Source organism: Micropterus dolomieu, linkage group LG01, assembly GCF_021292245.1.
Source record: "Micropterus dolomieu isolate WLL.071019.BEF.003 ecotype Adirondacks linkage group LG01, ASM2129224v1, whole genome shotgun sequence".
NCBI classification, from domain to species: domain Eukaryota; kingdom Metazoa; phylum Chordata; class Actinopteri; order Centrarchiformes; family Centrarchidae; genus Micropterus; species Micropterus dolomieu.
Window position 1 is genome coordinate 11,296,294 of NC_060150.1, and position 15,200 is coordinate 11,311,493.

Sequence of the window (15,200 nt, forward strand, 5' to 3'; positions counted from 1 at the left end):
CACACAAACACACATGACTTCACCTGAAGGGATGTTGAACAACACAGATTATTTCCTCAAGAGGAAATCATTGAGTGTTCCAACAGGGAAGGGGACACATTGCAGGTTTCAACAGATCTGGCCTGCGTGTGGAAACTCAAGGGACACCTCCCATACATCCCTCTTCATCAGCTCACAGCAGATCCATATAGGTTGTGATAGGGCTGAATCGATTAAATCGATTAATAAAATACACAAAGTCTTTGCATCAATGCTTCGTTTAATCCATGTAACTTTACACTGACATTTATTAATGTCGCACATTGCGTTTACGCTGTGTACACGACGTGATTATAATGGAGCTGTTTGCAAAGTGGAGGAAGAGAGAAAAAATAGCGAGGGACAAAGAAGAAAGTGTCCAAAGTATGAATACTGTAAATTCTTAAAAGATTGTTGCTCGACTGAGAAGAGTTAAACAGTAGTGTTGGTACATATATGCTGTTTGTCACAGCCTACAGTTACGTGGTGTTCCAGGTACTTTTGTTTTTTAGAAAAAAGTAACCCAGTATTTCAAGCTAAAAAAAACCCAACAACTCTGTAATGTTACCGTCCATCCACCGTAAAATGAAACTTATGTTGCCTCCGCAACAGCACGACGGCACCTGAACAAAAAGCAGCCGGTGTTCTGCCAGCGGACCACAGACAAGGTAACCGTAACAGCAACTTTAGCATTTAACTGAAATCATGATTGATTGCTGAGTTGAAGGCTAGCCAAAGTAAGCCGCAGACCTCAGCTGAAAATGTACACGCGTGAGTTTGTTGTTCTTTTTGGGCTGTGAGTTGTAACCTCACAGTCATGAGTTAACTGGGTGTCGGGAGCTGCACATTTTTACTCTCCTCCAACCACCGCCAAGCAAAAGTACTTCTTAAACGACGCATTGATGAATTGTTGAAATAATCTATCGAAGCTTTGAATACTAAAAATCATCGTTAGCTGCAGCCCTTTTTTGTGTGTGTGTGTACCTCTGAGGCAGCAGTCTGTCATGGGTAAGGTAGCCAGGCTTGTGGACATCTTTGCTGTAGTCTCCATACTTGGCCTGGACAGAGTAGGATGCTAGCAGCACAGCTGTCTCTGGGGGACAGTAGTTCTCATCGTTCAGGATGGCCTCTTTCACCTGGCAGAACGGGAGGGAGTGAAGGAGTTACCTAATGGTACTTGTTTAATTTAGTCACTTTGCGTTTTCCCCATAAACATAAAAAATTAATTCCTGACTGGAATCTCCAAGAAAAGTCACAAACACATTTTTATGCTTCACTGAGGTGAAAAAGTTTTTGTATTATTAAAAACAAGATGCGACAAAGTGCAATGGAACCAACAATTGTTTTATTCGATGCACTCATCTCCAAGTATTCACATTTCAGTAAAGGATGGAAAGGATCATTCATTTGCATTTTCTTTTGCAGATTTTCTGGAAATGTGGTCATTTCACTACATTTGGGTGGAAACTTGCCTAGTAAGTGGCTTGTTACCTGCAGGAAGAAGAGTCTCTGTGTGATCTCCTGGATTAGTTCCTCTGAGACATCCTCAGGGAAGAACTTGGCTCTGAACTTAAACTGCAGAGGATTCTCTTTTTTCACATCCTGCTGGGTCACCTTGACCATAAAGACAATATCTATTAATTAGCAAATAAACACAGCTACATCTCATCGTGTGACCTGGAAGGAGGAAGTCACCACAAAGATTTGTGATTCAACGATCGAAAAGGAGGTTGATTTAAAATCATCTTATTCATAAATTCCTTTAATATAATTTAAGGGACTGTCATAAACAAGCATTTTCATCACATAACACTTTTGTAATCTGGTCACTGTCAGTCAGGACAGATCTTTTATTATTTCAGGACATGTGCTACTGTGCTGGGCTCTACATAACATGCATACAAAGTAGTTTCCACTGGAGAACTGCTAGTTAGAAGAAATCCTGTCACAGATCATGCAGACAGCCCTGCATTGGTCTACATTGGCTGGAGGGCCTCAGTGCACACATATCCATGCTCATAAACACAAACTGGTTTGAGGCTCCAGACCCAGACAACAACAGACAATGGCTGGACGAAAGACAAGCAGATAAAGTGTGTAGGCAAAACAGAAAGAGCCTGAGAAAGAATGAAAAAGAGAAGGACGCAGAGAGACAGTAAAGGGAAGACGACAGTAAAAGAGCAGGCGTGTCAATGAAAAAGCTGTGTGTTGTTATGACAAAGGAGAAGATTAAAGCAGAGGAAGACTGACCTTCTTATTGAGTTTGAGCCAGGTGATGTAGCCTTTACTATCCACATACTGTAGGCCAAAGAACCAGACTTCCCGCAGTCCCACTGTCTTCACCACCTGAGAACAGGAACGTCATGGTTACGCAGCTGGCCTCTTAAACAACTCAACCACAACGACACCTATGTACATAATTTTAGCAGATGATCATCACAATAAATGAGACGATAACCAATAACACTAGCAGCATCTAACAATTTTACATCAGTTTAAAAATGTTTGCCTCCAGTTGGATTTCAAAGGACACAAAAGTCTTTGAAATCTCCTATTTGCAGCTTGACACCGAAAGGGCCTTGTTGTCACAATTGATACACACTTTCACGCAGCAGTCTTTTCACATTAGACTACTCCAGTCCGTGAAGATGCTCCACAAGGTTAACACACCCAGACTTGACTTGTTTCGAGTGTTGGAGCACATTAAATCCTTTGGGGCTGACTGGAACATAGGCTCTATTTATTATTATTTTTCTTAAAAGTACTATGATGGGGGTGTTATGACCCGGCTCAGAAGGCCACAACAAAAGGGAGACAACACCATGGTAAATGGTTAACATCATATGTTTATTTAACAAAAATAAGCCAAATTAATAGTTATTTCGAATTAACATAATTAAAGTATGAGGTATGTAGTCTGTGGTTTCAGTAGTGTCTGCACAGGATGATGGTTGCATGAATATATATGTGAGAAGGTGTTGTAGTAGGCGAAAACAAGGTAAATACTACAAAGCAATAATCCAAAACCAAAGAAAACCAAACTTAAGGGGAAACCGGGGAGCTGGCCTGCAGGGAGGTCTGACCTGGTCTCAACAGTAGCCTCCTGCGGAATAGCCTACACTCAAAGACACTGGGCCCAGGTGCTTTCAGTTGTCATAATCAGCTCTTGATCTACAAGGGAGAGAGAGAGAGATAGGCCACACCCACTCATGACCCCACAGGGCATCTCACCCCCCCCTTAGAACGGGGGATCCAAAAAGGGGATCCCGAACCCACTAATCAACAACAACGTTACTCTGGCTGCCAACTGGGAAACCAGCAACCAAAACTTCCTTACTCAACCGGGGCACGAAAAATGATAGGTGAGGTGTCCCCTACATATCATGCTCAGTAAGATCTGTAAGGGAGGGGGTATCACCAAACAGTACAGAAAACCTACTGATTAGTGCTGACAGCTCAACCCTATGAGAAACTGGTAAGTAACCCAACAAGCAACCCAACTGAGTTAGGGACTCTCATGACCGGCTCATCCGGGCCCTTAACATCCCCATCAACAGCCAACCCCGCCTTCAAAACCACAGAATCTGAAACTACGGAATCAACCATCATTGCCGGACTAACTTTCACATCAAGAGAAACAGCATCGGTCACTTCCCCCATGTCACGAGCATAGTATGGTTTGAGTAAATTAACATGACACAGCTCACAGGGGGCAAGATGGAGATGAGTGAGATGAACATCCACCAAGTGCTTCTGCTGAATAGTCTCAAGAGGAAATCGAGATTCATACCACATTGGCAGCTGAAGTTGAAATTTCTGAAAATCGTGTGAAAATGTGCTTCAACACTAGTGTTTTCAGGTCAGAAACTACTAAAATATAGTCCGCCTATGGCCAAAGGGTCAAGTGACCGCACCCAACATGTCTGTAATAATCCACTCTTGAACATAAAACACAATTAAGGTAAATTAAGTAGGGCACCAAAGCCAACTTCAAAAGGCTGCTTAAGCAGATTTGGCTTTGGTAACCACTCCAGTCTACATCTGTGGTTACGTCACTCACGCTCACCTGGTCGAAGAGCTGTTTTCCAGTGGTGTTAGGTTGGATGGCAAACTCCAGCTCTGCATCCATGGTGGTCACACGGACGTTGATCTAGAAAACAAACACAAGATGTTTACTTTGTTTGCCTTATTGCTCAGGCAAAGATTTTACATCTGATACAGCATTGCTGCCTGACTCATTACAAAGAACCATATCTCCCTGGGATGGGACATCTTTTCTACTGTGCAGAAACCAAGTATTTTGTTAAAACTACAAAAAAGTAACATCATATCTGCCTGGAACAATAACTGGCATACTACAATAATATGATGCCAGCATTGAGCTCATTACTATTAATGCCTTATTTTTCTAATCTCAACTAAACACATCTCCATCATCAATCACAGCAACATTATAGAACGTAAGCTCAGTTTTCTTTGCAGTTAAGTTTTTGCATACATCGTGTTGATGCTTCCCAATGATTGCTTTCAACTGGCCAATTGTAATGCAAATTTTTTATTAGCTTCAGTAAGCAACACTAACTCTTTGGAGCAAATACATAGGTTCAAATAAATATATGGACATTTAAGCACTTTGTTGTTGTAAAGGGATGTTTTGAATATTGCGGAAAGGAATGGTATGAGAAAAGATTAAAAAGATGCATAACAGGTCCAAATTACTTTTGGTGAGAACACACATCCTTTAGTGAAAAAACAAAAAACAAAACAGGGTTTCCGCTATGTACATTTTGCAGCAGTCAGGTGTTGGCCTGCCCCCGCTGCTGAAAAAGTTCCTACAGGAAACAGTGAAAAAGTCACCAATGTGCTTCTCCTTCATATATATATATATATATATATATATACACACACACACACACACACACACACACACACGCACAGTAGGTATACTAATTTGTCACAAAATACCACTTCCTCTTTAATGTATTTCTTTCAAACATTGGGTTACTTTTTTCTAAAAAACAAAAGTACCTGGAACACCACGTAACTGTAGGCTGTGACAAACAGCATATATGTACCAACACTACTGTTTAACTCTTCTCAGTCGAGCAACAATCTTTTAAGAATTTACAGTATTCATACCGAAGGGAATTGATGAATGTTTATTCAGTAATTTCCAAAGTTTAGTAAATGCACTGTGTAAATTCATGTCTCTCTCCATCTTTCCATCCTGTACTTCCAGGGTGAGCAAGCCCAACCTTTCCAGGCACTCAAGGGCCTCTGTTTGGGTGGAGCAGAGAGTAAAACTCAGTCACTGGCTGGGGCCTGTTAAACAACACCGGCAGAAGGCCTATAGCAGCAGCTGGTGGCACACAACAGAGCAGGGTCGACCTCCAAAGCATCCGACATGCTTCCTCCCACACCTACTCACACACTATATGTCGCCTCAGCAACCCAAGACAAAACAGAAGGAAGCGCACGGTGTAGAGAAAGGCGAGAAACCAAATGAGAGGCAGAGTGCAAAAGCAAAAAGTTAAGCAAGAGTGCAAGAAGATAGGGGGGAAAAGAGCGGGGAGATAGCGAGCAACAGGAAGTAAGAGAGATGATCTGGGGCGTATTCTCTTTGAGATTAAATTACAGCGAGGTTACTGCAGATGAGCCAACCATTCAAACAAGGAGAGAAAGGAGAAGGGACACCGAAAGAAGAAACTGAGGAACCTTCCTTTTCCTCTGAGCAAGTACACACAAAACCTCAGAAGGCTTACTTTGCATTTCTATCATTCTCAATATTTCTTCACTGTCTTTCCTGCCTTCATCCCTCTTTGTGTCTCTCAATATCCCTGCAATGAATAATCCATGAAACTTGTGTCTATACAGCACATAGCTCGACTCCCCTGCACCACATGGAGCTCAGACCACAATGTATCTGCCTCTATCTCCCGCTCATTAATTACCCATGAAAAGTTACAGCACTTTCTCCACACTGTAGACTATAGACTCCTGCATGGCCTACACATTACTGTAATGTGCGACAATCCTTCTATATAACAATATTTTAAACAGGATTAAACTTGTTACGTGTTCATTATAATCTAACCTGTTTAAGGCCAAGTTTATTTTGGTTGAAAAATGTGGACAACTTCCACAAGATTAAGTCTCAAGTGACTAAATGATTGCTTTCAGTCAGGGTCAATTTTCAATCAATGCAGATGCTGCATTACAAATATTTTGTGCTCGTTGAGACCACATATCTGGCATGCAAGTTGCCATGTGTCTTTCAATGAAGATTCCACCCAGAGAGGCACTTTATTTTTAGTCCACATCAAGACCAAGGCTTAATCCCTGTCTGAGAAATCAACCCACATTGCAATACATGCCAGTTATCTGCAGGGGAGGAAAATAAGATATGGCTTTTCAGGCAAGGTGAAACCAGAGTACAATGTCTCAGTGGAGTTTTTTTTAGTGACTGTCCTTAGCTGTTAAGAGGTGCCAGCAGGTGGCGAACAACAAGAAATTCAGTGAGGTCATAAAATGTCGATAGATTTTTTTTAAATCAACAAATTTCTTTAAAGACTGATAAAATGTTAACTTTTGTGAGACTTACATGCATCTACAAAAGTGTGCCTGTTCTGCTTACACAAGATCTTCCAGTTAACACTTAATAGTAAAATAAACTAAATTCAGGTACAAAAGCAAATATTTTGTATTTATGTAAATTACCTGATTTGAAAATGATGCAACACATAAATAAACCAGACCTTATGGTTCTGATATCAAGGTATACCCAAGCACGCTGTTATCTTCAGTTTTATTTTTTTCACTCTCAGATGAAAACTTCTACATACTGCTAAGAGTGTGGTAAGCCTCATAATTAAGTCCTAGTATAGTTTTTTCTCAGTTCCTACATGTGAGTCTAGATCATTCATGGCACCCTAACACAGCACTGTGAACATCATTTCAATGAGGGTGCTAAGAATATGGTTACATGACAGAACTCCTAACTAGGAAAACCAGATCTTGACTTACTGATACATATACACAAACAACAGATTACGGATTCATGTTAATCCAATTACAAACCATCAACCACAACAAAGAAAGAAGAAAAAATATTAAACAAGAAGCCAACAATTATATTTTGCAAAGTTCCTTCAGAGGCTACTATACAACTTTTAACCAAGAGGAACTATTACTCAGAAAATTAGCAATTATTAGCAGAGGTGGAAAGCATTAACACCTCCAGCCTTCTCTTTTTACGCTGTGTATGTCCTGCACACAAAATATGATATGACTGAGCAATGAATACTTTCTACAAAAGGGTCTTTCATATATTCCTTGACCGTTTACTCCCTTTTCTCCTACTTTGTAAAAAAAAAAAAAAAAATACTCGAATTAATTAAATCGATTAATTTGATCACTAAAAAGCATTGACGCAAATTCTTTGCACTTTGCTGTTTGCAAAGTGGAGGAAGAAAGAGAAAATAGCGAGGGACGAAAATGAAAGTGTCCAAAGTATGCGATTATTTCAAGCTAAAAGAAAACAACAAACAACAACAACTCAGTAATATTACAGTCTGTCCACCGTAAAAAGAAACTAACGCCGCTGCCAAGCAAAAGTACTTCTTAAATGATCAATGAAATAATCTGTAGACGCTTCGAGTACTAAAATCATCGTTAGCTGCAGTCCTACTCTGATCATCAACAGAGTGAAAGCTGTAGTAATTTACTAATTATCGCAATTCTGTCTTTATTTGTGTCTCATTAAACCGTACACATAGTACTGTCCAACTTACATCTGTGGACATGTTGCAACGGTGTTTGTATGCGCTAACAATGGCTAGAAGCATTTATCTTGGTTTTCCTACTTAAATCTCTTGCACTGGAACACGGTCAACTTGGGTGTGACGTTATTCCCAGCTCCAATTTCCAAGGTAAATGGAACGTGCCATAATCCATCAGCGTTTCCCCTAGCATGGAGTTGTTGAAGCAGCGGAGGTGAAGTAAAATTTTTTTTTGTGCGCGTAGTGCGTACTATGTCAGAATAGAAAACCCCAACACAACATGTCTCAGCAGTATTGTTCATGTCCATGAGTATGCGATGCACATTAGAATAGTTAAAATTTCAGAGTTTTCCCATAGGTTTTTGTGAGCTTAGGAGGAATGTTTTGGTGATGTTCGTGCTAGTCATGGTCAGGGGTTTGGGGGTCCTCCCCCAAGAAAATTTTAAGTTTTCCAATGAAAAATATGTAATTCACATCATATTGGGCCATTATTTTCACCATCTCTCTGAACAAATAGTTGGAAAAGCTAGAGCAGATAATAAATAAACAACACCCAAAGATCAGTCTACTGGGGAGGAACTACAACCTTTAGATTTGGGGAAAGTAATTCGGTTGGTTATGATGCTCTCCACAGTGATCTTACATTTATGGCACATCATGTTTTGGGCATCACCTCTAAGCCTCAAAGGCGGGAAAACCCTGTTAAAATGAATCATTACAGATAGGACTGTTTGTTTGCCTTTTGTGTCTTCATTTTACAGCTTTTGACATTTATCTTTAGACATTAATTATACAAAATAGGCAACATGAGAAACCTCCTCCCTTCTGAGGTGCATTTTATTTGCACATTAAAATCCAAAAAGAAACGTCTCCACATTAGCTTAAAAGGACTAGTTTGCATCACTAATTTGCTTTACTAACCTCAGCTCCTCCAGTCACCACCATACTTTCTTTTCCTAACAACCACTTTTTCAGACTCATCTGAAACCTGAAAAATAATTTAGGATGAACCAGTCTGTACAGGACAGAGCTGTAGGCTATACCAGTTTACTCTAAGTTTGTACCTGATGTTCTCAACATTGGACAAGTAAGTAGCAATAAAATACAGCTACCAGTTACTCTCTATAAATTGAGCTAATGTTTAGTTACATAGCAGCCTACTGTGTAAGCTTTCCTGCTCAGCTGCAGTTTGAAGGGGAGGGTAAGATGTTCGCTAACTTAGCGCAAACAGGCTTCATTTTTTCCATCAGTTGGGGAAACAGACAGACTTTTCTTGGTCTTGAGAAGCTAACACACTGTAACCGACACAGTATATTTACTGCCAGAATATTTTCCTCCGCTCACGTTCACCATCACTTGGACGCTGCCGCTTGGACAATCAAACAACCACTGCTCCTGAATGCACATAGGGGAAAACACTGTCCATAGTGTTTTATCATCAGTGACTTTCAACTTTAGAAAATAGGCATGTGCATTATGCAGGTGCTGATTTTTTTGTGAAAAGGTTCCACAACAAACTTCATTACACTAAATGAAGTCAGCTGAAGCAACATCTGTCTACTTTTGCAAGTGCACAAACCCTGATAAAAGCCACATCAGCAAAATATCTGTGCAGACTTTGTGTTGCTTTCAAGAGCAGCTGCCTCATTGACTTTCTGAGAGGGGAGTAGTTATGGAGAATGTAGTGCTAAGCTGGGGTTTCCAAGTGACCAGCCATGAATGTCCCTTCCCCTGCATTTGTGTGGGGCCCGCCATTGTGTGTCTCTCTGCCAAAACATAGCCAACCAGAGAGGTGGAATCCTGCATGGACCAGACGGTCAGTTAATCCTGTCTCTCACTCTGTCTCTTGCAAAGAGAGGGGAGGAGAAGGGGGACAAAAACATGCCAAGGCACTGACACAGCTAATCACACACTCCGACAACTGAGAAGTCTTGAAGGAGCGACTTTTGCAAGGCTGTCCTTATATGACACTGACTGGGCTACTTGACAGTTCATAAAAGGGCCAAATTACTAGAACTTCTGCAGATAACAGCATGCACACTACCTGCAAATTCAGGTGTTTAATGCCGCCACAACATACAGCCTGCGAGTCATGATCTGAACGTGCCTTTAAAATTAAAGGCACCTTAAAGGTTAATCCTAAAAATAGTGTAACACTGGATGTCAACTTGATGTAGCTGAGTCACATTCAAGTTGCAACATTGGTCCGACACATCTCTGTCACATTTCCAATGTCTGCTGGAAGCGTTGCAGAAGTGCAGCATCTAAAGAAGCCTGTTCTTCAGCAGCCACATTTCCAAAATTCTTACATTTGTCGTGTTTGCAAGCTTTCTGACCACTTATTTGCAATTCATTTTGGATGTGGTAACAGATGCTTTGTTGCTGTGCTTTACTTTACTGTTTAATTACAGTAATACCCCACACCATCCTGATTCTGTATTTCCAGAACAGTGTATATTAGCAGCAGGAAGAACTGATCTGTCTCACTACCTCCCTCTCTATTTTCCATCTTTTTCCTCTTCTCCCTCTTGCTACTCATTTCAAAACGTGAGATACTTTTGCTTTTGTTTTATATTTTAATACAAAGTCAGAAACAAAATGCATCTTTAGGTATGATTTTTATGTTAATTAATTGTCAATACATATGGTATTTATGTACATTAACGCTTTAAGCTGAATACCACATTTGTGGACCTGACTTGTAAAGACACTGGAGCAGAGATAGGAGCTTTTTGTGAATCAAGAGCGAGACACTTCGCTCAAACACCCGGTGGACATCGGCACACTGGCTAGAATGGTAGTGGATAGTTTCTGGCAGCTACAGCAGAGCAGAAACACAACACTGCTGCTTCTGTGGGGAACTTAATGTCCACCTCCAATCACACGACAATTTTTCCATCTTTTTCCTCCCCTGCAGATAACTGGCACTGCAAGTGCGTCTCCTCCTATCTCCTACAAAACACTATAATTTGCTCTCCCTCCTTCATGTGCAGTGTCACTAAACAGACCTCAAGTTGCAACGAGTATATTTCAAGACTGCACTACAGCACTGACTTGAAAAGCAAGTAAACAAATGAGGGCCAATCAGTTTCTCAAACAGTCTCAAAACCAGTGGCTGTATCATTTGGGTTTTTCTTTCTCTGTGCCGATTTGGAATGTTTCTAAATCTCCCTCTCCATTTCAATTGTGAAGATGAGTTCTCAGTCAGATGGGCCCCTTGTTAAATGTGCAGCTGTTTAGTTACTGTAAGCTGTTAAGAGGAGCTTTAAGAGACAGACACACACACACACACACACACACACTTCAATCAGTAGAGCTGCTAATCTGGCCTGCTGGGCCCTGAGCAGCTGTCTGTCCCTCTGATTACCCCCCCTGCAGGGTGAGGCAAGCTTCAGAGGGAGGGAGGGATAGAAGGAGGAGCAAGAGCGGAGGAGGAATCACTGCTACCTACAAACACAAACATTCATCCTTTGGGGGAAGGTGAACGCTGTGTGGGAAGCATCCCTTTCAGAAGAGGACAAAAAGAATCTACTTATCCATGTCCAGCCAACTGTTGTACTGACAGTGTCTGAAAAGCTTCCAGTGATTTTACAACATACACTAGAGGGATAATAAAGAGGAAAAAAGGAGGGCCTTACTTAACTTTACTTGATTATGGACTGGCTTTTGTATTGTAAATGAGGCAAAGGGTCAACCACAACTGGCAAACAGTTTGTCGTTTCCCAGCACCAGTATTCCAACTCCTCCCTTCCCGTAACCACCACCATTGTCCTACCTTTTAATATATAAAACAAAGAGTATCTCCAGAGTACTACAACAAATTCCCATCATACTCTCTCGATTTACCATTTTTGCCACATTTTCTGTTCATCCATCTGATTCCTTCCTTCTCCCAACATTCATCAGGTGATAATCCTCTCTTCACCTTGCTTCTGTACTTTCACAGAAACAGGATGTCGACATAGACTGAGCCACAATATACACAGCAGGGACCCTTCTCCAGCAAACAGGAAAACAAGCTGGGAAGCCAGCGAGGGGCCCTCTTCCAATAGGTTGCTATCACCTCATAATTCGCCTGCCCTACAGAGGCAACCAAACAGGAGGCAGGGCCCCAGACTGCAACCATTTACACACATTTTGCGACCATTTTTGGAGACAGTGCAACAAAATTTTATAACTACGAGCAACAGTGCAACATGTGTTTGCACATGCACAAATTTAAACTTACACTTTCCTGCAGCAACCTCGGTGGGGGCCAGTCTAGACAATATATGGTTGTGATGGCACACATCATTTAAAAACAAGACAACGATTAAAGGACAGACGATTGTAGTGGGAGCACTGGGGTGGCAGGTGTGTGGCAATGGCAAATGGTTTATATGGCTCACAGGTCAGTAGGAGGGCCGGGTAGTTGCACATCCATTTAAGTGATGCTCCTAAATAATGTGTGTCAGTCTAATTATTTTAACTTCAATTTTGCAATTAGGTTTTGGGAGAAATTTTACTTGAATTTTGCTTAGTCACTGATTCAGTTGATGGATCAGAGTAACTAAGATTAGTCAATCAAAAGACAATTCAAATGCAACAATTTTAATAATACATTCATCATTTAAATTATTTATCAAGAAAAAGTGCTATACATTTGCTAGTTCCAAATATTTTTTCTTTGCTTTATATCATTTTAAGTTAAATTTAGGCTATTTAAAGTTGTGACACTGGGCTCTGAGAAATTTTGACAAACATTTATTTTGTACCATTTTCTCTACTATCAATTAAAAAATCTGTTCATCTCTACATTATGAAGCATTCTCAACATTTTCTGAATTAGCAAAAGGTTTATACCTACAAGGCAACATATTGTATGTAATTTTAAATGCTCTGCTGCCACTAAAAATCTCAACACAGTGGTTTCATCTGTTTTTTGACATATCACTTAACAACCTGTAACCACAACTTTAATCAGTCAGCTTCTTGCACACCCACATAGGGGTGAAAATCAAAACTGAGAAAATTTTAGCTCCACTTTCAACTGAACGTAACAGGATGCGCTCACAGTTGACTTCAAACGCCATACCATGACCTAGAACCATGTGTTTCTGTGTTTTAAAAGAAACTCTGAAGTTCTATGTGACTGTCACTGCAGAATCCCTACTGAAAAACAAATGCAGTACCCCTCTCTGCTAGATCACAAAAACTCTTAAGTTACTCAGCCTTGCCATTGTTTTGATGCCTTTATGGGTGCTGACACTGAAAGGCCGGAGCAAGAGGCCTATTTCAAAAGTTTTGATGTCTACCACCAATCCCTAAATAATGTCATGTCTGATTGACCCTGCTATTGTTTCGTCTGTTTATCATGTCAGTGCCTCAGTGCCATGACAGAGACGTCACGCTCAGCACTTTCCTAGGAGCTGTTTTTGGGATGGTGCCCTGGTGACTCAGGGGACAAGAGGGGGGAAAAGGAGGTTGACATCAGTGCCTGGCAGTTCCTCTTCTGTAGCTTCCCAACCCCCCTTTCCACACCCACAGACACACACAAACACCCACCACCTCAAGAGCTAGGCAGGAGATGTGCTTCACTTGTGGCGAGGCCTGAAGCCTGTTGTTCCCAGTTCATAGGAAAGTTTCTGACGTAAGCTTTAGCCACTTCACCTTAATATTTCCATACTCAGTACTGCTGTGTCATAGTTTGATTTCTTACAGTAATAAGAAGGCTAGACAATTTCATACTGTGAAAATATCTTATTACTTATTGTACTAATTGGGAAACACGCAATATCCTCAGACTCATGTGGGATCTCCTCCCAAGTCTGTTTATGATGAAAAAGCAGCATGACAACGGTGGGACAGCCATGAAGGGACTGCATCAAATTGGTTTTTTTTTGGTGTTGTTCACATCCCAGGACTTTGGCATTCTCTCCACCCTTTCAGCAACAATGGCAGCAGTGTTGCAGTTGCAAGGCCTGTGGGCCAGGCAGTTCATTTCACACTCTGGCTGTTGTTTACTTGGAAGAGGAGTATGAGGAGTGGGAGCAGCCATTGGGATGAAACTGCCTCTTCCCAGAATGCACAAACGTAGCTTTGGGCGGTAGTGCATGCCTACTACTATGGCAACTACAGAGCAATCCTAAAGAGTCAGTTTATACAAGCAGACCAGGCAGGAACAATCATGCAACTTTCATGTTTCTGATTCATATCATGTATCCAGATCTCTCCAACTCCATTTTTAAATCAAGAAATCTGAATCAATTAGCAGGGAACATGCCTGACTCAAGTGTTATTTCCGTTCTTCCCCTTAGCGGTGCATTTCTGTAGATGTTTGTAGTGCATGCCAACTCTTATTTAGCTCCTTTCAGCCTCTTACCGGTTTTGGCATTTTTGCTTCCTCTCTTCTTCACACCAGACAGCAGAGAGGATCAATCCGTCACAGGACGGCAACAACACCTGTATCACAGGACCTGGAAGCAAGACAATTTTTCTTTCAGGCACATAGTATACATGAGTAAAACAATATGAGCAGCTACATACAACATAATGTACTTGTGTTTTTGTATTCTCTCTGAAACTAAATGATTTGGCAAGAAACAAAAGATTACATTTCAATTATTAAAAATAGTGATTCCCCTTTGAAATTGGAGTTGGCAAAATCATGCCTATTGCAGAAAATAACCGAATATGAAGTTATGGGAGACGGGAAATAAAACGCTCACTGAACTGAGCGAAAAGTGTACACAAGAGAAGTGACAAAATGAAAAATATATACTGAAATGAATCCCATCCCTAAATCAGCCAATGGCTACAAGGCACAAAAGTGCACAGCCAGATGCACAGTAAAGTGGTTATGCATGCCATCTCAACATGCATTACCACTTTGCTGTACATCGTGTACATATGGTAACGATTGCAAGGGTGTAAAGGAACCAGGTTTTATACTTTCTTTACTTGTTGTCATTTTGAGATTTATACAAATTTTCACATAACACTGTTGTTAAATCCTTTAAATTTGGTAAACTATTGTGTTGCTACATATGGCATTCGCATTCCTGAGGTATTCAAGTGGCATTCAGTTCTTGTCTTATACAATCCTGTAGAAGTAAATTGGCAACTACATTAGTCCCACCTATGGCTGGGCAATATGGCCAAAACTGTTATTGCTATAAAACATTTCATTTGATATCAATAATTATCAGGAAAAATGTCAAATCATTATTTCTCTTCTAGTCTAAATGCTGATGTTTGCTTCTGAGTGAAAGCAGATCAACTGTGTTTTCAAACTGTTCTTTATGGTCAGAACAAACACTTGATACCAAACAGTGGATCATTAAAAAAAATCTGAGGTAGTACATTCAAAACAATTAAATATATAAAATCTTTTTTCAACAAACATGCATGAGTAAAATTACATCA

The 15,200-nt window shown here is 40.6% G+C and overlaps 1 protein-coding gene across 1 annotated transcript in view; it reads right to left on the bottom strand.

The window, feature by feature from the left end:
* LOC123975610 (radixin-like) overlaps positions 1–15,200 on the bottom strand; it is a 28,164-nt gene that overhangs the window by 11,988 nt on the left and 976 nt on the right. The window contains exons 2-6 of the mRNA XM_046057235.1: positions 14,158–14,251; positions 4,085–4,168; positions 2,269–2,364; positions 1,510–1,632; positions 1,003–1,154 (exon numbers count right to left, since the gene is read on the bottom strand). Coding sequence (XP_045913191.1) covers positions 1,003–1,154; positions 1,510–1,632; positions 2,269–2,364; positions 4,085–4,168; positions 14,158–14,169 — 467 coding nt within the window. The 5' untranslated portion in view covers positions 14,170–14,251. The remainder of the gene's footprint in view (positions 1–1,002; positions 1,155–1,509; positions 1,633–2,268; positions 2,365–4,084; positions 4,169–14,157; positions 14,252–15,200) is intronic.